We start from the raw sequence: 27,923 nt of genomic DNA, 5'->3' as shown, positions 1-27,923 counted from the left end.
CTGGCCTTGAGAATTAAACACAGACAAAACTTGGATTTTAGTTAGTCTTTAATATAACTCCAACTCTTCAATGGTAAACAATGATGGAAGTATAAAACATCCAAACACATTATCTATCAGTAGTTCCGAACAGTCACAGTGGTCACACTGTTGGGGGCAGAAGTCACTCACATTTTAAGGAAATAGGATCTACCCTGTCTCAGTGGAATCCATGCTCTGGCGGTTGGAAGGAACAGGTGAGGCTTATTTTGTGCAAAGTGTATTCATTTTATCGAAAGCAGCTTTCTTCTCTTCCCTTTACTTGGCATTAAAAAACAACTGTTTATTCCTTTTATGTTAAAAGTGCTACAAGAACTGAAGGGGCTTTTCCTTACTGAAATAATTACCTAGACAAGTCATCCATTTACGGCTCAACTTTGCTGGGTAAGTTCCCTCAGAATTAGCATAGAAAATGAGTTAAGAGAAGGCGGCACACTTGTGTACTAAAAGTAGAATTTAGAGTTCACAATACAGGGCTCTGTGGTACAAAGTGCCCACGAGCAGCTTCCTGTCATACACCGAGGCCACAGAACTTCCCTGGAGGACAGATCCGTTGTTGGCATAAACTGTAGTCACCGTAGGCTTCTCTGATAGAATATTCTGAATGCGGAGAACCTAATCAGGAAAGACCAAGGGTTACTATGGAACCACCAGACACCCATGTCACTCTGTCACCAATAATCCCTGTCTTCCACAATGAAACAATGATTAAGAGGACATGCTGTTGAAAAATAGCAGTTACCAATCCTTTTTAATGTTTAAATTAAAGTACTTTCTTAAACCTTCAAAGAAAGTACTTTCTTAAAACATCTAGTTATTTCAAGCCAACACAGGATTTAGAGTTATTACAGTAATTGAGCATTAATAGAAATACTTCCACACTAATGTGCCTGCTTTTACACTTCTTTAGCTTGAACAAAAGTCATGTCATGTGGTGAGTTGACAATAAGCCAGGTATTTAAAAAATTGCCAGTATACCACATAGGGAGGCCACATGTCTTTATAAAAATGCCTTTGACTAGCTGCCACCATAATTTAATACATCAAAAGATTACCCTTCTAAAAGTATTTGAGCAATGTGAAATTCTGCTGATTATTGGCTTAAAGCAATTGCAAAATCACTACATTAGTTTACTGTATTATTGGTTTAAAAGGACTAAACAAACCATAGCTGTTTATTGTATGATTAGTTCAAAAATACTTCAATAATTAATGTTGAAAAACAAAAAATATAAAAACCTCTGATGAAGGAGGATTGTTCGGGTCATAAATGAAGAGCTTCTGGCCATTAGGATGACAGCCCACCAAGATGTCCCCCGAGGAAGGATCGATAGATAAATTATCCACCAATGTATCCAACTTGAGTACCTTCCAAATGAAAAAATGTCAATACCTAAATGACATGAGAAACTTGATTAAATAATTTAGAGCTAACCTGTCCTGCCTCTATGCATGCGGGGAAATTACACACACCTCCCTGCTTCCACCCCTTTAACACCAATATTGATTAAAATAAATTCAATAAAAACTGATTTAGAGTCACTTTTCATCCTCCCTGAAATTAAGAAAGTTAGGATGATAATCAATCTCTCTAAAAAATGAACTCCTTTTCCCTTAAAAGATGCACAGTGAGCAGTTAGCGCAAAGAACTCATTCAAAACAAAATAGGAAATTCTTAATCAATCTAAAATATGTGTTGTCAAGCAGGAAGAAAATAATAATGGTGTGGAACCCAATTTCTACCTTCATTTATTATTGAAAGAACTGACAACGTGCATAAATCTTCATTTCAGAATTCATCTATTAGTCTTTTCAATTGTGAAAATTCTTACTGGAATTCATCAGGTGCTATCGGCACCTCATGGAATGGAATCTACATCTGATTCAAATATCACTCCCCACCCACTGCTGCATTTCACGGTCGGAACTCCTAACTGCTGGCACAGGAGACCTGGCCTGGTATCAGGTGGTAATATTTTAAAGCCCAAAATAGCAACACTGGCATCTATACTGTTTTCTAAGGGAGTTACTGCAATAATATAGTATAACTATGTAATTCCCAAGTATAATAGATTAATGTTGACTTTATATTAAAAAAAAAAAGAAACTTTTTACCTTCAGGTGAGTTAAATTCATATTAGGATGCTTTTCCAAAACATGAATTTCATGAGCCAACATATCAGCAACATAGATGTGCCTTTGTAGAAAGGACACGCTGGTTAGTGCTCCATGACAGTATGCAGTTCATTAACACAGTATGCAAGAATAAGTCTTAATAACCTGCCACGAAGTTAATCAATGATGGGCCCTCAAGCAATGCTTAATAAAGGTCAATTTTTATTTAAAAGTAGCTTCCAAAATCAATTCAGTGTTGCTAAAACAATCACAGAATTGTTCAATTATTTTTCAAAAGGTTTGTAAGGAAAAACAGGACATCATTTTGAATATAGAGTCTGTGATCTTTGTCACTGAAAGCACAATAAAACAATGTTTGGCTTCAGAAAAATAGTTTTTACATTTCACAATATAAGTTGATATTCTAGGTATCATTTCCATATTATGGTACAGAACACATTTTACTAGAATATTTATTAATACTCATACATATTTAATAAAACTTATTTACATATTGGAAATTTTAAGAGTAAGAGCTAAGTATCTATTCAGAACAATCTGTCTAAAGGGGAATTAATGGGCTATTTTACGGTAATTTCACTCATTGAATTGCCTCTTTCATGCCAACTGTTCTATAAAGCAATTATCATGTGTAAAGCCATGGATTTAGCATTATGACAGACAGAAATATAAAAACAGCCTTTTCCCTAAAAAGTTTATAGTATATTGGAATGATGAGACTGGTCTATATACAGTAAACAAAGAATGCAGGATGACTGGTACCATAAGAAATACTTCAGGTCTCGAGACCGAAGAAATAACCTAATGCCTGAGGACACAGAAGGGCTCCCGAAGGGAGGGGCATCAGCTGTGATACAGACCTAGAGACCAGCTTTGAGGATATGAGGACAAAACACCTTCAAGTCAGAAGAAAACTTGTGAGGGAAGGCTCAGCAGCAAGAATGACAGAGGCACGTTTGCAAAATAATGAGTTCTTTGTCTAAAGCATGGAAAGAATCAAAACAATGGAAAAGAGGGGTTGGAGTGAGCCTATTAAAGAACGTCCACCCTTTAGCCTGCCTTGATTTAATAAGCAATTGAGGTCCATTGAATTTCTAGAATAACAAAAAGGCATAATAACAAAAGGTTGTTCCATTCAACAATTACTGAGCATTTGTTTTGCACCTGGCAGGGCTCAGCATGAGTCAAAGATGAAGCCGACAGAGCTCCCTCTTTTGGAGGCTCTGAAAGGCTAGTGGAATACAGAGAGAGAGAATTGGCAACAGTGGCAGAAAATGGAAGTGGACAGAAAACAAGCTGGACGATAAAGTCTAACTCTGGCCAGAGAGGGTGAGAAAGTAAACCAGGCAGATGTCAGTGGAAAGGGAAGGGGTGAGAGTGGGGGACAGACAGCTGCACAGGTGGCACCAACAGGACCTGCTCACTGTTTAAAAAGAAATGGAGCAAGAGAAGGAATTTAAAGCCGAAATCCCTTTTGTTGTTATCATCATCGTCATCATCATCATCATCATCATTTTAGTTTGAATGACTGGCAAGTTTGACTCAGAAAGATGAGCATTGGAAAGAAAACCAGATTTGGCTGGAGAGGTACGAGTGGGTAAATTATAGACAATTTAAATGAAATGATTACACATTCATTTTCTGTATCCAACAAGAAAGAAGAAATTGTAACATAAAAATAAAGACATTTAGTTGTCAAAGACTGCCAAATTTATTTCATGCAATATTTGTAGTAGTCATTCAGAGTGCTAAGGCAGTAAAAGGAAAAGTTGAACATATAAAAATAGTAAGATGATTATGGAAGGCAATTTGACAATATCTACTAAAGATATTTAAGGGTCTTACTCTTTGAGCAAACAGGTCTGTTTTAAGGGTTTTTCTACAGAAACATTTGCACAAATGTGCAAAGAGGAGGGGCACATTGGCATCACATTTAGCCAGCACCCAACTGGCATTTGAACCTGGGTCTGTATGACTCTCAAATGGGAAGATTTCACTATTATACTATAATACTACCCTAGGGAGTTTTTCCCGAAGAATTATTTGGATAAGCTTAAGTGATAAATTAAAAAAATACAAAATATTTTTATAAATAGTTTTTATATAAAAAATAACCTACATATCCATCAACAGAGAATTGGATAAACTTGTTTAGAATCATCCTTATAAAGGGATACTATACAGCCAATAAAACAATGAGATATTTATTTAAAAGAAAACACCTACCTGATACTTTGATACATATATATAAATATGATCCCACTTAATTTAAAAATTACATTTATAAAATTAGATTACATAATATATACCAAATTTTAGATACTGTATGTAAACATGTAATATATAAATATAGTACATATAATTACATAATAAATATATTACCTATACATATGTAATCATATTTCACATATAATCTATTATATGTAAATATCATATTCTCTATCAAAAATATCAAGTAAACTATTTCCACACTGGAAAAAAAAAAACAAGTAAAGAATTTGCCCATGACCACAAGTGAGAAGAAAGGAAGTTACTTTTATAAGGAATCATACTTTTTATTAGGTGAAATATTGATCCCATTTGCTGAATCAAATCCTTCTGCTACCACTTTGACTTCCTCTGGACTATAGTAAACAACATTTGTCCAGTGTAAGTTCAAGTATGTTTCCAAATACTTTAAGAAAGGATCGGAGAAATAGTGGTCATTGGTGGCATAGAAATGTGCAGGTCCAACAGCTACAATATCATTCACACTGAAAGAGAAAGATGACGTAAGGGAAATAAAAAAGTCAGGTGGTCATCACATTAAAGATTAGAAATTCAGAAGGTTTACACAGTATGTGATTTACTTTTGAGTACGAGGCTTCCCAGGAAAAGCTCAGCTAAAATCACATGGCTATAATCATATGCAATCTACGATAATGCCATTTGCCAAAGAACAATTTTGTATGGTACCAGGTAATTTAAAGACACGTCATTTAGTAATTAAGGCAGGATGGTTATAAAAGAAAAAAAGGACTTGGTGCCAACAGTATTTTCTTTACAGCAAGAAATGTAGGGTTTAACGACACTGTGTAGGGACACAGCTATACTTTGTATAGAGCTGGATAAAGAGCCTCCTGAGCTGGTGAGCTGGTTGGGAAGCCAATAACATTTACCTAGCTTCCATTTACTCAGCGGCTGGGTTTTTCTGAGTTTCTTTGCTTAGTTATTAGTCAAACTAAGGTTGACTGTTCAATTTTTACTTGACTCACAAAGCCAACCAGCCGAGAATGAACAGGCACTCAATAAACATTTGCGGAGAGATGGATGATGAAATTGCCATTGTATAATGCTTTATGTGAGAGATTTATATGCTAAAAACAATTACATTTTAAAAACCAGTTAAGCAAGGGTGTTATTAAATTTAAATTCCAATTACCCGATGCAAAATTTTCTGGAAGAGCTGCTTTCTTCTTTGTTAAATGAAAAACAGAGCTACAGGGTAGGTGGGTCCCATCTTTCTGAAAGAGCGCCATCATGCAGAGGCTGCCTGGGTGGTATTTATGTTCCTATTTATTATGAAGTGCATTTCTGGAAGAATGATTGGAAGTTACATGCTTCCCTAGATAGGGAAGTAGAAATTAAAAATATCCATCAAGTTCAAACTTTAAAGAAGCGGTAGGCTAATGCAAGCTGAGCCAGGGAAGTACACGAGTCTCTTTTAAGTCACATTATCAACCAGCTGTGTGTTCTTAAAGTAGTAGCAGCCCCCTTTCAATCCGAATCCCTCCAGTTCTGTAGGGCCATTAGCCCGCAGCTACCAGTAATCCTGTGAAAGCATTTTGGATTAGTCCCATACAAAGCACACCAACTCCGTATAAAAGCAGGCTCCTCTTCCCTCAGCACCGGGATTATTGTTAGTTGGGTGATGAGTCATCTGAGATGGAATGTGACGGCAGGAAAAATCCTGAGGTTTGTCTTCTACTCCCATGATGCCCTGAAAAGCATCTCTCCTGCTGTCCAGCATTTCATCATTCCTCAAGGGAATCCAATTAGAAGACTGATTATGACAAGGAGGAACACTGACTTTCCTTGCTCTACAAAGAAACTATACACACACAGAGATGCATGTTTTCGTGTGTGTGTGTGTGTGTGTGTGTGTGTGTGTGTGTGTATTTAAGGTGAGAGGACCACCATGGGGAATACCTGAAAATGCTAGAGATAAATTGGAGAATGAACAAAAGGACTAAGTACCTTGGAAGAAGCTCATGTTTGATTGTTTTTAGATGCAAAAGAGAATTATCTTCTTCTTCAAATTTAAAAATTTCCACTGTATTCTTAAATTCTGGGTGGTTTACAACAAAGAGATAAACGGTGTCATCTGAAAAAATGGAAAGAGCAGCGTTAATTTACAAGACACAACCGTAGGACCTCTGGGCAGACTCTGACATTTAAATACCACAGGCAAGGAAAGGGTAAATGTCTAAGCTGTTAGACGACCTAACAGATCATTCTTCTTCCCTGTCTTCCCATCACTGTTTGCTGGTGTTATTTCTGATCATTGGTCTCCTGACCTTTAATAAAGAGTGTTTCCCACTCCACATACAGAATTCATGAATAATCTGTTTATAGTTTAATTCAGAAATATAGTTCTTTTTAAATGCAATGATCATAGGTATATAAAAAGGTTATGAAATCTAAACATTCTTGCAGGTGTTACTGTAAGAAATTTCAAAACGTAACATAACTTACAGTTAGCTGAAGAGCAAATGATCAACTTCATTGTATGAAGAATACAAGAATAATTCACGATTTAATTGTTCTTTTAGTATGGATATAATCTGAATCTATTTTCCACAGTCATTTACAAACCATTGTAAGTTTCTTAATGTTGGTCGCTCATCAGCTCTTACCGCTGTCTATGAACGTGCTGATACCATGTGGATTAAATGAAGCCAAATTAAACCCACGGCTAATTCTTAATTCCAAGGCCCTCGGGTTTTCATCTTTTAGATCCATCATTAGTATTCCTCCAGGCTTATCTGGTGCAAAACTGTGGAGTCCAGGACATTTTAGACCCTTTTCAAAACAGAGGAAAAGGTTAGATATAAAGGCTTAAGTATTTTTATGGACTAACATGGAGACTATAAATAAAAAACAAATAGAGAGTTTGGTTAAAGATGGTGGCACAAAACTATGAACACAAAGAAAGCAGAAATGAGACAACAGAAAAAATAATAATTAGGAGCTAAAGATCTGAAAGATGAATAATAACTGATTTTTCTGAGCTGAGGCAAAGGACTAGGAGTTTAGTCTCTTCAGAGGGTCATCAGAAGGGTGGTGGACTGGGAGATCCGGGTAGATCTGAGGGTGGAGATGTGCGAAAGCTTGGATACCAACCATCAGCCCTCAAGCCCACACCTGGCACTTTGCTTCTACAGAGCCAAAGTCTTGGTGAATGCAGTCAGTCAAGACTCCCCTCCTTGTCTCATATCCCACATCCAATGCATTAGAAAATCCTTTGGATTCTACTCTGAAAACATATCCCTTCATAAGGAGGTGAACCTCTTTCACCACTTCCTCCACGACTGCCCTGGTCCAAACCACCACCATGATTACAGCAACAGCCTCTTAACTGGCCTTTCTGCTTCTGTCCTTAACTCCCTGCTGAAATCTAGTCTCACATCAACATCCAAATTTTGTCAGATGGTTTCACACCTCTGATAAAAACTCTCATTTCATCCAGAGTTCAAAGTGAAAATCTTTACAATAGCCCAAAGGCCCTATATGATCTGCCCTGGTCACCCTCCTTCACCCTACCCCACCCCAAACACTCCATCTCTGTGCCCTCACTCATGTTGGCTTGACATGAGTTGATGCTCTTCAAACAACTCAAGCATATTCTCACCTCAGGGCCTTTGTACACACTGTTCCGTTTGCCTGGGAATGCTCCCCACTCCCGAGATTTAGGGCTCCTTCCCTCAATTTCTTTGTATCTGCACCAAATGACACTTATTGCCATTTGACATACAAATGGCAGCCTGACTCCACCCTCACCAGAGCTGTCACTTTCCACTGCCTCATTTTACTCTGTATTTTGTTAAAGTGCTGCCATTATCTGATATATATTTTCTGTCTCTCCAATGGAACATGAGTCAGAACTTTGCCTTATTTGTTCACTGCTAGAACCCAGGACCTGGATCAGTGAATGGCACACAGGCTGCCCTTTCTCCAATGGTCCCAAATGTAACCTTTGTCATGCACTAGATTCCTGTTTACACATTGGTCTGTTTGGGGACTCATGCCTATCCATAACCCACTTTTTAACCCTTTGGGTAGTACAAACATTCATGTAGGTCCTCGTGCCTCCTGACCATCCAGAGTACGAATGTACAAAAATTTTTATTTTAAAAATGTGTAAGGCACTTGGGCTGTTTCCCAATCTTGGCTATGGACAAATAGATTAAAAGGCTGTGGTACATATACACAAGGGACTACTATGCAGCCGTTAAAAAGAAGGAAATATTACCATTTGCGACTGCATGGATTGACCTGGAGATTATTATGCTAAGTGAAATAAGCTAGACAGAGAAAGACAAATATCATGATCTCTCTTATATGTGGAATCTAATGAACAAAGGGAACTGAGGAACGGAATAGAGGCAGAGGCGGGGACACAGGGAGCAGAGGGACAGCAGTCAGAGGGAAGGGGGATTAGGGGATGGGATCAGAGAAGGTGAAGGGATTAGTGAAATTATATATGCATAACACAGAGATACAGATAATAGGACAGCAAATCCCAGAGGGAAGGGGGGAGGGAGTTAGGGGGAGGGGGCAAAAATGATGTAATGGGGAACAAGGGGGTAGGGGCGAGGGAGTTATATTGAGTGGGACACTTGAATCCATGTGAACACAATAAATTAAAATTAATAAAAAATTTTAAAAAATAACAAAACAAAAAATGTGGAAGACAACATTTAAAAAAGGCAAATGTATGTTCTTGTTTCCATAAATTGGTTATCAAACATAATTTAAGTTAATAAAACTGTAACTAATTGCATTTTTTGAAAAAAACTCACTACTCAAAGGGTTAATTACTATAGCTTTATTTATAAGATATGAGATATAGATACATAGATATGGTAATATACATACATGGCAAGTTCCTATATCCCACATTCATTGCTTTATCTTTACATTATAATCTTAACTATTTCCGCTCATTTATTTTCAGTGTAAATTTTGGGAATAAGTTGCTTTTCTGAATAAAACCTTATTATTAATATTATCATTATTCCTACTACAGCATTTTCTGTGTGGTTTTTCTCAGTGCATGGAAAAGCCATTGAGTTCTATATGTTCTTTTTGAATCCAACCATTTCACTGAATTCTCCTCTTAGGTCTAATCATCTGTTAGTTGAATCTCCTGGATTGTTAAAAGAACAGGCAATCACACTGAAAATAATGGCAGTTTTCTCTTTTGTTCTACTTCATATTTCTTCTTGTTTTCTTGTGCTATTAAGAACTCCAGTAGATTGCTGATGGTTATAGCGTTTGGGGGCATTTTCTTTCTTTTCTAAACATTAATGGGAAGGTAGCTAATGTTCCACCACTTAGAATAATTTTGCTATGGGTTTCTGAAAAGTTTTCTTTTATTTCTAGTTTTCCTGGAGCTTTTAATCAGGAATGAGTGTTGAATTATATTTAATGTTTTTTATGGCATGACTGAAATAATCAAGGTCTTTTCTTCTTCAAATTTTTTCAGCCGTATTTTAAAAGAGTACCAAAAGAAGTCTTACATTATGCACAAAATTGGGTATAAGCAAAATTCTTTCCAATTCAGAACAATTCCATCAAAATGACGTAACTTCAAGGCTGACAGGGCCAGTAAGTAGAATAAGTTGGAATCACGCTATTGCTACCTGGCAGTGCCACTTTGGTGGTTAATAATCTCTATTTTATAATCTAAGCTATCTAATTATCTATAATCTATTATAATCTCTATTATCTAATAATCTCGGTATCCCAGAGAGAACAGAACAGCTGCCTGCACAGGAAGGTGTACCAGGGATGGTGATAACTATTCACGCTTATTTTAATATCCCTATAATTTAAATAGATTTTCCTCCTGTTCAAAATTTTACTTTTTATTTTAAAATATACACAAATTTACCATCGTCACCATTTCCAAATGCACAGTTCAGTAGTGTTAAGTACATCCACACTGCCATTTAAATCTTCTTTATAGTTTACTCTATGCCGTGCAGTTCCTCACTGAGTGTGATGTTAGCTTTGAGGTGACCCTCAAAGCCATGACTATGGGATAGGGTGGGCTGAATGGGATAAACTGCTTGGAAGGAGAACAAACAACTGACACGATGTGCGAGTTATTCACTTAGGAGCGTCTCTGGAAAATATTAGAAACAATACTGAGTGAATTAGAGGAGGAAAGTGGGTTTATTTCTAAATTTGAAAAAAAAAAAAAGAGAAAGTCATATAACCAAGGAAGAATGTAGAAAGAAAACAGGAAATTCTGTTGGCACAGTTATAAGATCATTGTGACTATTACGAGCCCCTCAGCTGAAATGGCTGTACATTTCTGTGCTTGGAGAGCTCACTCCTCCAAACTGAGATTTCTTCCTAGAGGGAGAAATTCTTGAAATGGGTATGCTCTGGATCACACAAATCTCTGAGAACACATCCTTTCCAAAAAATAAAAAAGCTACTGCCTTCTACTTTACTCAGGATTTCTGCATCTCTAGTTATGAATAATTTGACTAGTAGTCCTAGTATTTTTTTTCTAAGCCTATAGGCATATGTGCAAGCAAGTGCTTCTAAACAAACCCAGAGTCCTACTAGAAATATCATTTTACTCATTCTGTTAGGTTATTAAATACAATTATTTATAAGACTATGTTTTAAACATTTTACATAAACATCGGGGCTTCTGCCGAAGCCTACAGCATTTCCTCGCCCCTCAGTGCTAACAACCGGCTGCTCACTGTCTTTCATATAAAAACCACCAGGACCCCGCAGAGGGGCCGAACCTCCCTCTCATCTAAGCTGAGAGTTCTTTCGCCTCTCTCCTGTCTGACAACTATGTTCTTAGTGCTGTTACTCTCTTCTAAAGCATCTCCAACTCTTTCTCATCCCACCTGGATCTCTGAGCCTGAAACTAATGGATGCTGAGAGGAACAAGAGTAAGTACAGGCTGCCTTCAAAGTTAGATACTTCTTTCTCAAGGGAAAAAAAAAAACCCAAACCCATGAAGATGCCAAGGACACTTACTTCAATCCCAGCTAGAAAAGAAAGGTGGTCAGAGCATCCTCATTGGCTCACTTAGTGACGAAGGGATATTAATGTAGGCCAGCATCATACAAGCCAATCAACTTTGAATCTTTCTAATATATGCCTGTACAGTTTATTATTTTTTCAGCTTACAAGAATTAAGTCACAGTGAATGGTACAAATAAGCTCAGCCGATGACTTTCCACTTAGGATAGGCTACTCAGGCAGACAAGGAACAAAGGAAAATACTGGCCCTGTCTGGAAAAGTTGGTATATTGTTTGAAAATAAATAAATACAGCAAGAATATTAGCTCAGAATTGAATGTCGAATGGAAAAAAAGGTAGTGCTGCATTTAAAACAGTATAATGTAATATCAAAAATTCACAATAACGTCCAAAATATCTTTTTTAATAATATACTTTTAAAACACAGATTGCATTGGAATATTTTAGTAACACAGTGGGGATACAGAAAGCAACAAATCAATTAATAAAGACTTTTTTCAGTTCTGCATTTAGAAAAGTTTGAGGAAATTTTCCAAGATCCTGTTTGACCTGTCTTTTTTTTCAGGACATTATTTTGAAATGAGTAATTTAAAAATAAATTACTGCTCTGCAGGCAGCATCAAATTCCCTTGTACCTCCTCCATTGAGACTGGGGAAGAAAGAAGGTACTCACCACACTAAAGAAAGCCAGGCCATTGGGAAGTATGTCAATATCTTCAGCACCAGCGTCTGCAAGTTCAAGAAGTAGATAAATGTCATGTTCAAATTCTGTTATTTGTTAAACCAAGCATAACTAGGACTTTGTTTACTTCATCAGTGTCTGCATCCTCAGGAATAGTTCAAATTTTTTTCCAAGGAACTACTCTCTTCAATAAACGTCAGTCTAAATCCCTTCCTGCAGTGAACTTCTGACTTTAAATGTTAGATGTTTTATGTTTACTCAAATCAAAGTCAAGTAATCGCCACACTTCCAGCAATAATACAGAAAAAGTTGACATCTGTACACTCTTATGATGAACATCCAGATGTCTGTACAAAAGTAATTGACATCAAGGGAATAGTACTTTTAAAATGAAGGGCTCGTAGCCATTTAACCATGCAAATAGCCTCGTCCCTTCTTTCTCTGCTCATCCAGTCTGAAGCCAACGCAGACATTTCTCTCATTAACAGAGACAAAAACACCTGGGATTACATATTTCCTCTCTAAAAAAAACAATGCCTGCTTGTTCTATGAGCAAAGAAACTCTCTGTTTAACCTTTAAATTTAGGCTTTAAATTACAGGAGGAAAAAAAAAAAACTAGCAAAAGAAAATTAATGAAAAATACCATGCACCTAAGCCATTTGAAGCTTCTAACGCTTGTCTCTGAGGCAGACTACAATTACTATTGATTGTTTATTGATTGTCCGCAGTACACTGCACATAGCACAGCAAATAATTAGACATAAGACCTTCCCACCGGTCTCCCTGTGTAAATTCCACAGGCACATAATAGCCCCAAACACTAGAAAAGAGGAATAAAAATGGCTTAGATTAAGCCAAATCATGACACATTCTTTGAGTCTACAAAATCCAATCTTCCCCTTCAAGACCTTTCTATAAGATTTCTTCAAGATTATTTTCTAGGTTGTCAAAAAACAAACAGCATCTATCAGGCCATTTTGTTTTTAATTCATGAGTTTGCATTTGGCTGGTTGTCTCCAGTTGCTGGCTTGAACAGTAAAAAAAAATAAAAAATAAAAATAAAAATGCCAAGAACTTGACTTTGAACAGATGATCCATCAGCCTGTTCCTTGGAAAGGAGAGATATATCAGCTTAAGCATAATATAGTGAAAGAACTTTTAACCTGGGGTCTGTGGATTCCTAAGGAGCCAAAATGGGTTTCAAAGAGTCTATGAACTTTTTGAAATTCTATGCAATGTAAAATGTCTTCTGTATGTGCAGATGTGAAATTTTCTGTGAAAAGGGTCCTGGGCTTTCAGAATATTCAAAAAGAGTCTGTGATACTCCGAAACAATTAAGAACCACCAGGCTCTTGTCCCTTGGTGGATCTTAACTGGTAATGAGCAGGGAGGGATCAGGGGAACTCTACACCACAGACATACACACACACATACACACACAGAATTCTAGTTCAAGTTTTGCTTTCTGAATGCATTTACTAGGAGCTCATTTAAAATTTTTAGTTCCTGAAAAATTATTTAAGACCATTTAATTTCGATGTGTACATATTTGCACACTGAAAAAATATATACACAAAAAATTTAACAATTTTGGGGGGTGCAGAAGGGTTATGAGGCACTGTCATTTTTCTTCTTCATACTTTATGTAAAATTTTCTGCAGGTAATAGTATTGTTTAAATAATCAAGAACAATATTTTTAAAAGATACTTTCATTTCAATTACTTTGTGACTTCTTTATGTTTAATCCCATGGCCTAATTCCAAGGTTAGGGGGTGTGTCTATAGCTTTCTTTGGAACACTTTTCAGATCTGCTCCCGCACATTCATTTCTACAGCCATCACTACATGGGCTTTTATCATCTCTTACCACCTCCTGGGGCAATTACAGTGAGGCAGTCAATTCTGGAGAAGTCTTTTCTCCAATATTAAAAGGTGTAGTAGTAATAGCTACTAACATAGATTGTCTACCAAGTATCGGGCTTCTTATAAGTCATTTATATACATTATTTCATATAATTTTCATAACACTAAGAAACAATATCATTGTCTCTTATTTTAGAGTAGAGAATATGGAGGTTTGGAAACGTTAAGCAAATTATTCAAGATCACAGACTGGAAAGCTAGGACTCAAATCCTTTTGTTCTGACTTAAAAGCATATAGAAAAAAAAAATCAATTGAGCATTTAATGAATTTTCTGTCAGAACCATCCCCTGGTTCCTCTCTTCAGACACTTCCCTTTGTAAATTCAACTGTGGTCAATTCCATATGTTGGCTTGGCTTTTCCCCTAAATGCTGCTTCCATGCCTCTCACCAAGATCTTTACCAATTCATATCCTGGACTTGTCTTCAAAACCTCATGCAAAACCCTTTTTCTCCAGACGGTCTTCTAGCTTAGTACATCTGATTGTTTTTTTAACAGAGACAGAGAGACAGTCAGAGAAAGGGATAGACAGGGACAGACAGACAGGAATGGAGAGAGATGAGAAGCATCAATCCTTAGTTTTTCGTTGCGACACCTTAGTTGTTCATTGATTGCTTTCTCATATGTGCCTTGACCTGGGGGCTACAGCAGACCGAGTAACCCCATGCTCAAGCCAGCGACCTTGGATCCAAGCTGGTGAGCTTTGCTCAAAAAAGATGAGCCCATGCTCAAGCTGGCCACCTCGGGGTCTCGAACCTGGGTCCTCTGCATCTCAGTCTGACTCTCTGTCCACTGCGCCACCGCCTGGTCAGGCTTAGTACATCTGATTTAGATTCCTTCTTATTCTGTTAGCAATGACCAATCTGTGTCAGAGAGGACCAACTGCTCCCCAGTACCCATATTTCCCTTCTTCCTTTTCAACTACAGGCAACATAGCTTCAGACATTTCCTACCCTCTCCTGCTGGCAGATGTGGCCATTTCTCTAAATTTAGGTTAACGGGATGTGATAACATAAGATGTATGCAACTACCAGGTAAAATAAAGTAAAAATAATATTCATGTAAATTTTCTTTCTACTTCTTCCTGCTGGAAAGTGGCAACTAACCAAGGTTCTAGTCTTCTTGGAGCAAGACGGAAGCAATATGGAGAAGACAGTTGTGTTGCTTTATCAGTCTTTGTCCCAGAATAACCACACAGAACACAGTCATCTAATCACCATAGGCCATTTGCTTATCTTTGGATTATGAGGTAAGAGGAGATACATTTCTCAGTTCTCTAAATTACTTAGTGTGATTTTATAACAGCAAATTATCCCTTGCTATACCCAGTGTAGAATATCTAATATGTAATATAGCCCTTTTCTCCATTTTCTTTAGTTCACTAGTCAGTTATGTGTATTAATCACTCTTGGAGAGTGCTATTAGAAAGAGAATTTGCAGTTACTTAATCTCTCTGAGCCTTGGGTTCTTATCTATTGTAAAAAGAAAATATATCTCATGGTAGTGGCTTTTTGTTGGATTCCTATTCGTAGGCAGACTATAAAGAACTTAATGACAAGGGCTACAAATGTTAATGCTTTTTAAAAAATCTCCCAAGCAGCAGTTATTGAAAGGTCTTGATTGCCAAGTATATAAAATTGTTAATTCACTCAACAGAGACCATACATTCAAAATTTTGTTTTAGTTGGGGACTCTGAATGCCAGCATTTTCAAAATCATTTAGAAAATGTTTTAAACTTTCAAGCCTCAAACAGAATTAATTAGTTCCTGTCATTATAATTTTTATTATTTAGATAGTGACATTATGTTAAACTTGAGTGTATAAAAGCTTAGGTTCTACCTATAAGATATACTGGAAAGAAATTCAGAAAATGGAATAGCGAACTCACTTTCTGTCCCACAGAAAGTATAAGTCCTATATGATATGTGGTAGATAATTATTATTTATTAAAACAGACATGATATGCTGTGATATGTACAAAGCACCCAAGAGTTGCGAAGAGTTCATTTCCAGTCATGGTAATTATAAGAATTGTGCACTCTTTCTCTCTTTGTGTGTGTGTGGGTGTGCATGTGTGTGTGTGTTGGTGTGCATGTGTGTGTGTGTTGGTGGGGTGAAGAGGAAGAGGTTGGTGGTCTTACCTCTTGGAGGGATTACTTGGCCTTAGCTCCATGGCTACTACTGTTTCCAAAGTAGAGACTAACGATGAGAACCTCTCTCTCCCTGCCGCATACAGTAAGAAGTTGCCTTTGCCTATGCGGGAACGTATGCCCAGCACTCAGTTATTGCTTGTAATCAAAGACCACCGAATAAGCAACTGTTGTTAAAAACATATAACCACAAGCTATTATTAACCATTATGCATCGCTAACATAGCAGTCAACAAATGTTCCTATGGTGTGCGCTAACCACAGAGCAAAAGCCAAAAGAAAGGAAAAAAGGCACAATTCTAATTAGATCTAAAAATGAATCCCAAATGTGCTTCTAATCACTCATCGTCTTCGCTCTGTTGCCTTGTGAAGTGCCTCAGAGGCATTAAGCACTTCACAAGAGGGGCCATAGGTGACATATTCCCTGATTCTTCCCAGTTCCAGACAGCAACTCACAACACATCACAACATAAAGGTCACAAACACAGACAGATGCCTGTTCGGAATGTGAATGTCGTTGGGCTTGTTTTTCTCTGAGGCACACTCCAGCCCCGCGAGTAGCGTCCGCAGTACGTTTGGCAGTCTGTCCTACATTGTGTTTGGCTGATCCTTATTGTCTATTCTGAGACTTGAATTCACAGAAGGTAGGCTCCACAAGGCCAAGGGCTGCTCAATAATTTGATAATTATTAACTCAGTAGCAAAAGTAACCTTAGAGATCACAGACTCAACCTCCCAACATCCCTTCCAGATGCCATCCGGCTTTTGCTTAGTGACCAATTCTGAGGGGTCTCTTCATGACAGCAGCCAGAAGGCAGGAGGCACTGCTGAGTCTCTTGAGATTCCAGACAACCTTAGTTCTAGAACTGTCTGTATCATTCAGCACTGATCTGGTCCATCTGGTATTTGATACTGACTTTGTATCTTTTTTTTTTTATTAATTTTTAGAGAGAGAGAGAGAGAAAGGGGGAGGGAGGAGAAGGAAGCATCAACTCCCATATGTGCCTTGACCAGGCAAGCCCAGGGTTTTGAACCGGCGACCTCAGCGTTCCAGGTCAACGCTTTATCCACTGCGCCACCACAGGTCAGGCCTGACTTTGTATCTTCCTGCTAAATGTTTGGGCAACTGAAAGAGAAGCCCAGAGGAAGAAGTCAAGGCATCTAGAGGAAGAGAGATGGGACTGGGAAGAGTAGAAAAGTAGCAACAGAAAAAAAAGAGGAGACAGATCTAAAAGAAACTTTGAGATAGAAAAGGCTCTTCTGAAAACTGACAGAGTTCATGAAAGTGAAGCATCCTGTGTGTGATCAAAAAAGATTGCCACACTTTTGGTTTTTGCTAAAAAGGCACTGTGGCCCTGGCTGGGTAGCTCAGTTGGTAGGAGCATCATCCTGATATGCCAAGGTTGTGGGTATGATGCAGGATACATACAAGAATCAACCAATGAATGCATAAATAAGCGGAACAACAAACTGATGTTTATCTTTCTCTCTCTCTCTTTCCTTTCCTCTCTCATTCTAAAATCAATAAATAAAAATTTTTGTAAATAAATAAAAGAGAGAATGTGGCTACAAATACAAGGTACTGGGTTTATAAGTGTCGTTCAATTCAAGGGCAATGTAACCATGACAATCGAAACTTGAAAAATATATGCCAACTGAAGAACGATCCCACTGTTAAGGATTTATCCTGCAGATAGACAAATGCAAGAGCTATAGACACAAGGATGTTCGCTTATGTGTTTGTAGTTCCAAAAAACTGTAACCACCCAAAGGGACCTTAAGAGAGAAATGGTTAAATAAATCATGTTACATGTAAATACCAAAAAGAATGAGGTAAATCCACATGTGCTGATGTGAACAGCTGTTCACACTGCATTTGGAATAAAGCAGGTTGCAGAACATAATCTTATCCTAAAATGCCATTTGTGGGGGGGAAAGATATATATATATATATGCTTCCCAGATGTTGCGTTTTTTACAAATTAAAGCATGACCTACCATCAGCAAAAAGATGGCAACTCACTTTACTGCAATACTGGCTTTACTGCGAAGGGCTAGAACCAAAAAGCAGTATCTCCAAGGTATCTGTTTGCATTTTCACTGGAAATTCAAGAAGGATACGAAAAAACCTTTATCTCTGCGGCTATTTCTGTGGACAATAGAGATTATGTTGAAAGATGTTTATTTTCTATTTTATAACTTCTTTTCCTTCTGTCTTTCTTTTTCTTTTTTTTTTTTTTCTTTTTTTGTATTTTTCTGAAGCTGGAAACGGGGAGAGACAGTCAGACAGACTCCCGCATGCGCCCGACCAGGATCCACCCAGCACGCCCACCAGGGGCGATGCTCTGCCCACCAGGGGGCGATGCTCTGCCCCTCCGGGGCGTCGCTCTGCCGCGACCAGAGCCACTCTAGCGCCTGGGGCAGAGGCCAAGGAGCCATCCCCAGCGCCCAGGCCATCTTTGCTCCAATGGAGCCTTGGCTGCAGGAGGGGAAGAGAGAGACAGAGAGGAAGGAGGGGGCGGGGTGGAGAAGCAAATGGGCGCTTCTCCTATGTGCCCTGGCTAGGAATCGAACCCGGGTTCCCCGCACGCCAGGCCGACGCTCTACCGCTGAGCCAACCGGCCAGGGCTCCTTCTGTCTTTCTTCTACTAGCTGATTCCTAGGCTAACAGAACCCAGATCGGGGTGGCCACAGACGACAAAGAATACATACTTCACACAAATAGCTCAGAAAAGTCACTAAGCAAGAACATAAACAATAAATAGAGGATTAATTAGACAATTATTAATAAATTACAGTCAGAGTAAAAGAGAAGAAATACAGGGTGCATGAGATCAAAAGAGGTTGGCTGAAGGGGTTTGGTTGATCTAAAGTGATTTTTCCTCTGATAAACAGTGACTGCGTGCCAAAATACTGTTAATGAGTTTTTGAATATTGGTGACCAAAAATGTAAGGTGTACAACAAGCATTTTGTCATGCTTACCGATGCCTTTAATCAGGTGGCAGTTTGGAAGGTCAATGGACTCTACTTCACTGGATGCTTTTAGTCGGTTCCTGTTTTAAAAATAATAATAATAATTTGTTTTAGGTATTCCCTGCTTTGTTGCAGAAAGGATTTAAGAGGCTTACAGCCATACAGAAAACACAGAGTAACTCTAAAGCAGAGAAAAAAGAAGGTAAGAAAGACATGGCGAGGAACATAAAACAGCACCAGAAATGAAGTTAAAGTAACAGAGCACATCGCCAAGTTCAACAGGTGAGCGTGGGTTGTAAAAGAAAGTCGGTGACGCAACAAATAAAACTTCTAATGCAACTGTGTCTGCAGATCTGAACCTGGTCCCAGGCCACATGCCTCCCACCTCTGGGCTGTGGGAAGAGCTCCATCCAGACGGACAACCAGAAGCCCTGTCTTCCCTCTGAGGACACAGGGGGGCCAAGAAATGCTCAGATCGTCTGCAAAGTGACACAGTGACTGAAGGGAGGCCAAGAGAAAATGGCATTGTTCAGAGCCTGGCACGCAGAAGACAGCCCACAAATAGTTATTAAGAAATGAGTGGAGGAGGTCCCATCCCTGTGACAATCTATATTGGGCTGAGAAGGTTGGCAAGCACTACTTACTCTGGCAAAACTACTTGCTGTTGTTGTTGTAGGAAAACTAAAGTGCAGGAACCATGAGAAAATGTTGAGCTCTAAAAAAGTATCCGCCCTCTTTCTTCCACCCTAGAGGAGAAGGCCACAAAGCAGCTGGGCAAACACATCTGGGATCTATTGTTTTGAAGGCTATACTTTAGGTTTCCCCTTTCTTCTCTCATTGTCTCGCCTTCTCTATCTCTTCTCCACAGTCATAAATAATGACACCAGTGTGGCATAATCGACATCTTTCAGAGCGGTTCATGCATCCACACATTTAAGAAACTGAAGGACAATCTGCTGCTTGTCTCTCTCCTCCTCATCTCTGTGACAGCTTCTGACTTCTAGACACTGAATATGGGGAAGGCTACTAAAAAAATAAATAAAATAGTAATAATACTAGGCCTAGATAACCCCGCATCACTAACAGCTGGTGGCAACTGCTATATATTTTGGCAATGTATAACACATATAAAATTTTTAATTAATTCTGTTAATATGTATTTGGAATCATAGAACTCAAATAGTGTTAAATTTCTTGAAACAATATATCAAGAAAGCAATAAAAAATAAAGTCTATAAAACATATCGATATAATAAAAATAAAAAAATGAACAAAATGGCAACTAAAATTTAAAAATAAAGCAGTAAAAATACAGTAACTCTCACATGTATGAGCTGCAGGAGTGACTGAAAGGGGAAAACAAGCATGATTAGCTTCATGTCGCAGCAGCACCACTCGTAGTGATACCAGTGATGAGGATGCTGCTGTTGATAAGTACAGGTGGTAAAAGAAAACCAATGATGAAAATAGCGAAAAGGGATCGATTCTGTCACAGTCCTATGTGACTGATCTGAATGAACTCATCTAGTTATTAATATAGCCCTAAGAAGCGATACCATTATTCCTATTCTACAGATGAGAAAACTGACTCAGAGGTGAAGCAGCTCGCCTGAGGTGCGGCATAAGGCGCGGAGGTACCATGTAGAGGCAATGCTCCCATCTGCTCTTGTATTTTTCTCAGAAAGGAGAGAAGAGAGCTGTGTTTTTGTCTTCCCAGCAAGATTGCATACCATCACCGAGTCAGTCAATCTCTTACTAGCCTCAGTCTTCTCTGTGTACAAAATAAAGATGAGACTAGATGACCTCGAAGGTTCTGCTGACACATAGGGTCCCAGGTGTAGCTAAGGCAGTAGGTCACAGCTGCAGTTTTAATCATGTTTCTGTATTGCTCATGTGGGTGTCAGTTTTATACAACTGACTATTATACCCATTTGACTGTATAAAAACAGGGATAATGATGATTGTCATCTACCTATTTTAAGGATAAATGATATGGATACAATAAAATCCAGATGTGTTTGAACAGTTTAATACGGGGTACTTTTCAGAGTCAACTTAGTTTGCATAAATGACTGATGATTACACTTTGCTAATAGGGCAATCTTCATCAACTGGTTCAGTTGTGCAATATCATCTCCCGATATGCAGACTGCCTGCTATTAAAACTGAAGTTACACAGGGCCATGCATCACTTCTGGTTAATCAAATCATGTTTTCTTGTCTTTATGATAAAAGAGAGGCTTTCGTTCCCAACCTTTGGGATCCACAGGTTTCAAATTCTTTCAGTAGAGAACTACAAGGCTTGTTGTGGGGCAGACTACCAGTTTCCTGCTCGCTGGTGGACTTCTGTATTCCAGGGTGGAAGTCCCTATTAGCTGACAAACCTAAAGTCATTCTCACCCCCCGCCCCCCGCTTTCTTCCCTGAACCTTTCCACTGCAGACATGGGCAAGCCAAATATTTGCCTTTCCAACCTCTTTTGTATTTCAGGATAATCAGATGACCCAGGCTCTTGGGGGGAGATAGTTTCTGTTCCTGATAGAAAAGACAGGAACAAGATGAGAGCTAACTGGCATCAGTTTTTCCCTTCTTCAGGATTTGACCACACGTGCAGTGCTTGGGATTATAGCAACCTTTCAGGGTCTTTAACATGACAAGAGTGAGGTCATAAAGCCATTAGTAAAGGATCAAAGAACCTAGTTCCTTTATGTGATCAGTGACTCAATGGACAAGCCCTAAAATGGTTTCACCTACCGAATTTTCATCATCTGAGAAAAATATGCCTCTGTTTGTATAAGTTACCATTAATTTGATGCATGTTTTTGCAGCTGAAAGTGCTCCTAACTAATAATATATAGATTTAAGAAGTTTGGGGAATATAAAATAGAGAGCTATACAAGCGTCTTTGGACTAGGAAATCAATAAGCCTAAATGCATTCATGCTAAAAAAAAAAAAAAAAGAAAAAGATAAATGGTATAAACACAAATAAGTGATGTTTTTGCTATAGCTTATGCTGCTCCCTAACACTTTGTATCCATAGCATGCTTACGAATGGACTAGGTCAGATGGTATGGCTGATTCCACCCTGATCTCATGCAGACATTGCTAATCAATCACAGCGCTCTCTCCTATACTCTAGAGCAGGGGTCCCCAAACTACGGCCCGCGGGCCACATGCGGCCCCCTGAGGCCATTTATCCGGCCCCACTGCACTTCTGGAAGGGGCACCTCTTTCATTGGTGGTCAGTGAGAGGAGCATAGTTCCCATTGAAATACTGGTCAGTTGGTTGATTTAAATTTACTTGTTCTTTATTTTAAATGTTATATTTGTTCCCGTTTTGTTTTTTTTTTACTTTAAAATAAGATATGTGCAGTGTGCATAGGGATTTGTTCATAGTTTTTTTTATAGTCCGGCCCTCCAACGGTCTGAGGGACAGTGAACTGGCCCCCTGTGTAAAAAGTTTGGGGACCTCTGCTCTAGAGTTAGCCTCAGACACAACGTTCCAGGCAACCACTGCCTGGAACTATTAATGTGGACATTAAAGATGAAAACCATTTGCATTCTCTGTTCTAGGTTCCTGTGGTTTTTCTCACTTTCCTTTTCTTTTTCATTAAAATCTGGTCATTTTCCTTTTAGTTACAAGTATATGATAGGTGTAACATAGAAAATAAATACTGCCTTCTTTCAGCTGAGCCAGCAATCATTTTTAAGATGACAGCCACCAAACGCATATACCTCACAGGCCTTCATCTGGCATCCAGTGACCTCCAAGGAGTCCATGGGTTAAGATTAAGGAATCCATGAATTTGGATGAAGAAAATAAATAGATACTTATTTAATTTAAACGTCTTTCTGAAATTCAGTATTTCCTTTGATGATGAGTATAGGCCACAAACCATAGAACTTCCTACTAGCAGCATGTGCAATTCTGTCACTAAGCGAAGTTACAGACATTGTTCCGTGTCTGTGATAGTGGACATCTCAAAATACCAATTATACTCATCACTACTTCAAAATATCTGTTAGATATTTAACTACCTCTCGATCTATTTATGTCTTTAATAAAGAAGTCCATGGTATTATATCATACACTAGAGTTTAAAAATATTTTGGCAATAGCATTTAAGTATTCAAATAAGTATTAACTTAAATAGTATGCAGGTTTGTTTTGTACCCCCTGTACTTTACGCATTTACAAACACAATGCTGAGTCAAGGCTTCACCAGACTGCAGTGGGGTCTCTGGCACAGAAAGCCTAAGACCCCCTGCTTGCACATCACTGTCACCAGAGGTAAGCTTACTGAGCACTTACAAAGGGTCTGGCATTGTCCTAGAACATTCCAAGAGCGACCTAGTTTATCTTCCACAGTCCCACTATGGAGCAGGTAGGATTATTATTCCCGTCCTAAAGATTAGAACACTGAGACACGGGAAGGAAGTGAATTCAGGCTACCTGGCCACAAAGCATAAACCCACAGTCATTACCATGAACTCCACGGATACTTCTTTCACTGGGAAACAGTTTTACCCACCCAGAGTGGAATGCGAGAGTGGCGGGCAGTTACCCCATGCCTACTTGGGCGGTAGCAGGCAAGGCGAGCCAGGCTGTGGCACCATCGTGCCTTGAGCAGTCTGAAACCCAGTCTGACTACCAGCCATTACTTTGCTCCACATCCCACAGCCTCTGCATGTACGAGCCACTGAGGGGGTTTTATCTTTTTAAGTACAGACTTATATATGAACTAAGAGGCTTTATCTCTCATATACAGACTTGTAAAACCCCTTGGCATTTACCCCTTGGGCCCCTATAATGCTTGCACTTAGTAACTAAGAATTTGTGCTTAGGCACGCAAAGCTGGGGAAATCTATTCCAGCGGCAGAAAAGCTCGAGGCTGTGTGGGACCTGGGGTGAACAGGATTTGGAATGAGAAGACCTGGCTTAGAGTACAGGTTCAGCACGAATTATTTGTTGAGTTAACATATTAACCTCTCCCAGCCTCGGTTTTTACATGTATAATATAGACAGAAAGACATATATGAAGACTCAATGAAATAAGAAAAGGGTTTACTTTCCAAATGTCAGTAAATGTAGATTTAGGTTTAAAGAACTTTTTGACACAAAGACGAGCACACCATCTTACGCAATACATGATATTAAAGATGGTGGTTTAAGACAAAAGCCTGCTGGGCCAGATAGCCCGTCTGGGACCTCCCAAAGTACAGAGGTTGCCAGCTTGATCCCCCCTCAGGGCACATACAGAACAAATTGATGTCCCCCCCACCACCACCACCTCTCTCTCTTTCTCTCTGAAAATCAATAAAATAAACATTAAAAAAGAAAAAAGCCTGACCCTGTAGAAGTATTCAAAAGTAGACCAGATAGCTTCTTGGGGGAGCTGTTATAAAAGGTGTCAGGCAAGAAGCAGAATGTTCAGACACTTGTTTTGGGAACTGCCCACACAAAGTTCTCTGATGCACTCAGGTCTCATGATTCATTCCAAGGTGTGTACTTTGCAACAGGGAGCAACTAGCCTGGGGACATCTGTGTGTTTCTATTTTTCCTTTTATTGCTCAACCAGGGAGGAGTGGAAAAGTTGGGTATATTATACCATCCTCCCCAGGGAACTTGAGCAGTTACAGTTCAGAAGGAAAGAGACAACTTCGATTCCATTAATCCATCTGGGACATACCTATGCTAAAAACTTATTCATTATTTATCTGAAAGTTTAGTGGGCACCCCGGGGAAGAGAAATAACTTGAGTGCCAAAGTGCCATCTCTAAAAATACAATAATGAAATAGCAGGTACCAGATTACAGCAAAAACAAACAAAGAAAAAACCCTGTGTTTTGAAGAGCCTTTCCTTATGGAGAGTACGGAACATACTGCTTTTTGAAATTGACTCTAAGTGTCTGAAAGAAGAAATGTTATTATGCATTTGAGCACTTTACCAAACTCTGTAGACAATGGGTACTTGATATTCTACAATCATAGAGTTGCGAGATAAAAGACAAGATGCCCCGTTAAATTTAAATGTCAGATGAATAATGAATGATATTTTAGTATAATTATGTATCAAGTATTGCATGGGATATGCTCATACTAAAAAAATATGATTCATTGTTTATCTGAATTTCAAATTTAATTGGGCATCCTGCATTTTTATTTGCACAATCTGGCCACCATCGTGCACTTTAACATTCTCACATCAGCCGACTTGGGACTTCAACTATCCAATGAAGTTACCACCATATAAAGTCACTGCTCAAAAAAGTGTATTATAGTCAAATCTTTATACAGAAAAAAACTGCATTAAATTGTAAATTACCTATCAGGTGATCTATGTACATAAGCTTAATGTAGTTTTTCTTAGGTTTATAATGGTAACATTTATTATTGAGAGGGACTTAAATTTGAAACTTTAAGATTAGTAAGAATAAAATTGTTAACTGAGAAAACTTCAACTTGTAGTAAGTTTGAAATTTAGGGACAACTTAATGAGCTTGTGAATTTTGGTGGTCTTGTCTTTGAAACTGAGAGCTAGTTAGGTCATACAAAATTATCCAACTCAAGAATGTTCTGCGGAGCAGGATGGGCAAATTTCATAACACGAAAATTAAGGTCAACATGTCCATTTCCTACCAGTAGAAGAGCCTCCTCCAACTCTAACTACCATCCCCAACACACACACATACACACTCACACACACTCACACACTGTTCCTCCTCCTTGCATCCCTTTATCTGCAGATGAAACTATAGCTATTGGACAGTAGAACTGAGAACTCTGGTATCTATCACCTCTGACACCCCCCTCCATGTCTGGGGGGCCCCTGTTATTCTCTTCAAACTATTGCAACACCCTAACTATTTAGTTTCCCATGTCAACTTGCTCCCTAATCTAGTACTTCTCAACTCTAACTGCACATTAGAATTATAAGAATTTTTAAACATAACAAATTCACGTGCCTGGGGCCCACCCAGATCAACTGAACCAGAATCTGTGGGAGTAAAGCCCAGACATCAGTCCTCCCGGACCTGAATGTGCAGCCAGGACTGAGAACTACTTGCTCAACTTCCATCCATCCTTCCAAGTTCTTCTCTACCCAGCACAACAGACTGTGCTTTATGTGGTTTAACGGGCTCCTGTTTCAAACAAACAGAACATACAACAAACATCAATAGTTAGTTACCTTTTGCTCATCAAAGCAGGTCCCAATTTGTAACATATTTAACCATCTCAAATCTATCCCTCGCCCCACTACTCTCATACCTTACCTTTATGCTCTCTTCAAATCATTCTACCGCTAGTCTGCAAACTTCTGCATCATAATCCCTTGGTTCAAGCTGCACTCTCCATCTGGGATGGACTCCTTCATCGCCATATGTGTTTCACCCATCCTTCAAGGCCAATTTCCAATGTCTTTTCCTCCTGAACTCCACCGTTAAGGGATGTAATCTTTCCTCCTTAAGCTTGTAGGGGTTGGTGGGACCTACCCTAAACATCCCTATATATATATAATAGATATTTTTCTCTTCCCCTGTAATAGGGTAAACTTATTAAAGGCGAAGACAGCTTTATTACAAGAGCCTAGCAAAGCACACATACATAGGAGGTCCTCAAGACTTCCGGAATTCTTTCGCATGAGGCTTATCGAATTTGAGTTAGTAATTTTGGAACAATGATGTCTTCCCACCCGTGTTTTTTCATTAGCACTAAAATGTGAGATGGACTAGCCTTGCACTGTCTGGCATTCTGAATTCAGAGTTCCCGCGTGAAGAGATGTGTAAGGAAGTGATGTCAGCCAGTACCGCTAGTGTCTTTGATCCACCCCGCCAAGATTAGGGAGCTCCTCCAACTAAGCCGGGAGAGATGGAGAACTAGATTCAAGACGGAGCTGGTTTGGGCAACGAAGAGAAGCAGCGCCTATAAACCTGTAGAATTAAAGTTTCGATGCGTGAGGGATCGTTCTGTTTTCAAGTTCAAGCACTTAGCTTTGCCTCCGAGTACTTGCAAAGCACTGATTTGTCCATCTAGGTAGGAAAGAACTTTGGAAGCGGCAAAGGGTTACAAACTTTCTAGCAAGTGTGGAGACTGAGCCCACACCGTGCCGGGTCGTGCTGGAAGCTGGGGGTGGAGTCAGGGGCTCCCCAGCGGGGGACCGAGCCACGGAGAGTGCCTCGCCCGGCCGCGTCCCCGGCGCTGGGCAGCCACCCGCGGCCTTCGCCCTGTCCGCCCCGCGGCCCCCGGAGTCCGGGAACCCGCGGGACCGGGAGAGCGGCCCGCGGCCGGAGGGCCCCACCTACCTGAGCGCCAGGAGCCTCTCGCCCAGCAGCCCCAGCGCTATGCCCAGCAAGCTCAGCCCCACCAGCCGCCCCATGGCGCGGGACGCGGCGCGCTCGCTGGGCCCGGCGCGGCGGCACTGAGGGCGGCGCCGCCTCCGGCTCCAGCTCGGGCCGCGGGGCCGCGCTCCGCCCCGTCCCTGGCCGAGGCGGGCTCCTGGCGCCCGGCCGCCGCGGCTCCGCCCTCGACCCAGCCCTGGGCCTGTGTCCCTGCCACCCGACCTCCCGGGACGGCTGCCCTGGGACGGGGACCGTCCTCCCACGCCCCACATGAGGCGAAGGGCGTGACTTCCTTTCCCGAATGAACACCCCCAACCCCAAGACACTCGGGCTGCCGCTGCCTTTCTCATTTCCCTCGTCTTCATAGACATTCCTTATTCTAGATTCCAGTAAGAAACTTTTC

General features: G+C 39.6%; 1 protein-coding gene and 1 long non-coding RNA gene across 2 annotated transcripts; one reads left to right on the top strand and one right to left on the bottom strand.

Annotated features, from left to right (window-relative positions):
- Positions 1 to 30: 30 nt before the first annotated feature.
- Positions 31 to 27,642, bottom strand: PON2 (paraoxonase 2). Its single transcript, XM_066354281.1, has 9 exons — positions 27,485 to 27,642; positions 19,190 to 19,260; positions 12,125 to 12,180; positions 7,071 to 7,236; positions 6,412 to 6,538; positions 4,728 to 4,928; positions 2,155 to 2,236; positions 1,279 to 1,407; positions 31 to 654 (listed from the first exon to the last, which is right to left on the bottom strand). Exons 1-9 carry the CDS (start codon positions 27,556 to 27,558, stop codon positions 496 to 498), a joined length of 1,065 nt encoding a protein of 354 aa, XP_066210378.1. The 5' UTR covers positions 27,559 to 27,642; the 3' UTR covers positions 31 to 495.
- LOC136384189 (uncharacterized) lies at positions 15,168 to 20,224 on the top strand. Its single transcript, XR_010747537.1, has 2 exons — positions 15,168 to 15,305; positions 19,295 to 20,224. It is a non-coding gene; the product is annotated as an uncharacterized lncRNA (long non-coding RNA).
- Positions 27,643 to 27,923: the final 281 nt, after the last annotated feature.

This window comes from Saccopteryx leptura, chromosome 12 (genome assembly GCF_036850995.1).
Source record: "Saccopteryx leptura isolate mSacLep1 chromosome 12, mSacLep1_pri_phased_curated, whole genome shotgun sequence".
Taxonomy (NCBI): domain Eukaryota; kingdom Metazoa; phylum Chordata; class Mammalia; order Chiroptera; family Emballonuridae; genus Saccopteryx; species Saccopteryx leptura.
The sequence above is the reverse complement of the archived record's forward strand: the minus strand, read 5'-3'. Positions and strand labels throughout refer to the sequence as shown.

What these genes read in the sequence shown, in the direction of transcription:
- PON2 (XM_066354281.1), bottom strand. Translation starts at nt 27,558, where the DNA reads ATGGGGCGGCTGGTGGGGCTGAGCTTGCTGGGCATAGCGCTGGGGCTG. An exon ending in AAACATGAGCTTCTTCCAAG is followed by an intron (nt 4,929 to 6,411) that starts GTACTTAGTCCT and finishes TTTCTCTTTCAG; the next exon opens with TGTGAATGATATTGTAGCTG. An exon ending in TGAATTTAACTCACCTGAAG is followed by an intron (nt 1,408 to 2,154) that starts GTAAAAAGTTTC and finishes TTCATTTGGAAG; the next exon opens with GTACTCAAGTTGGATACATT.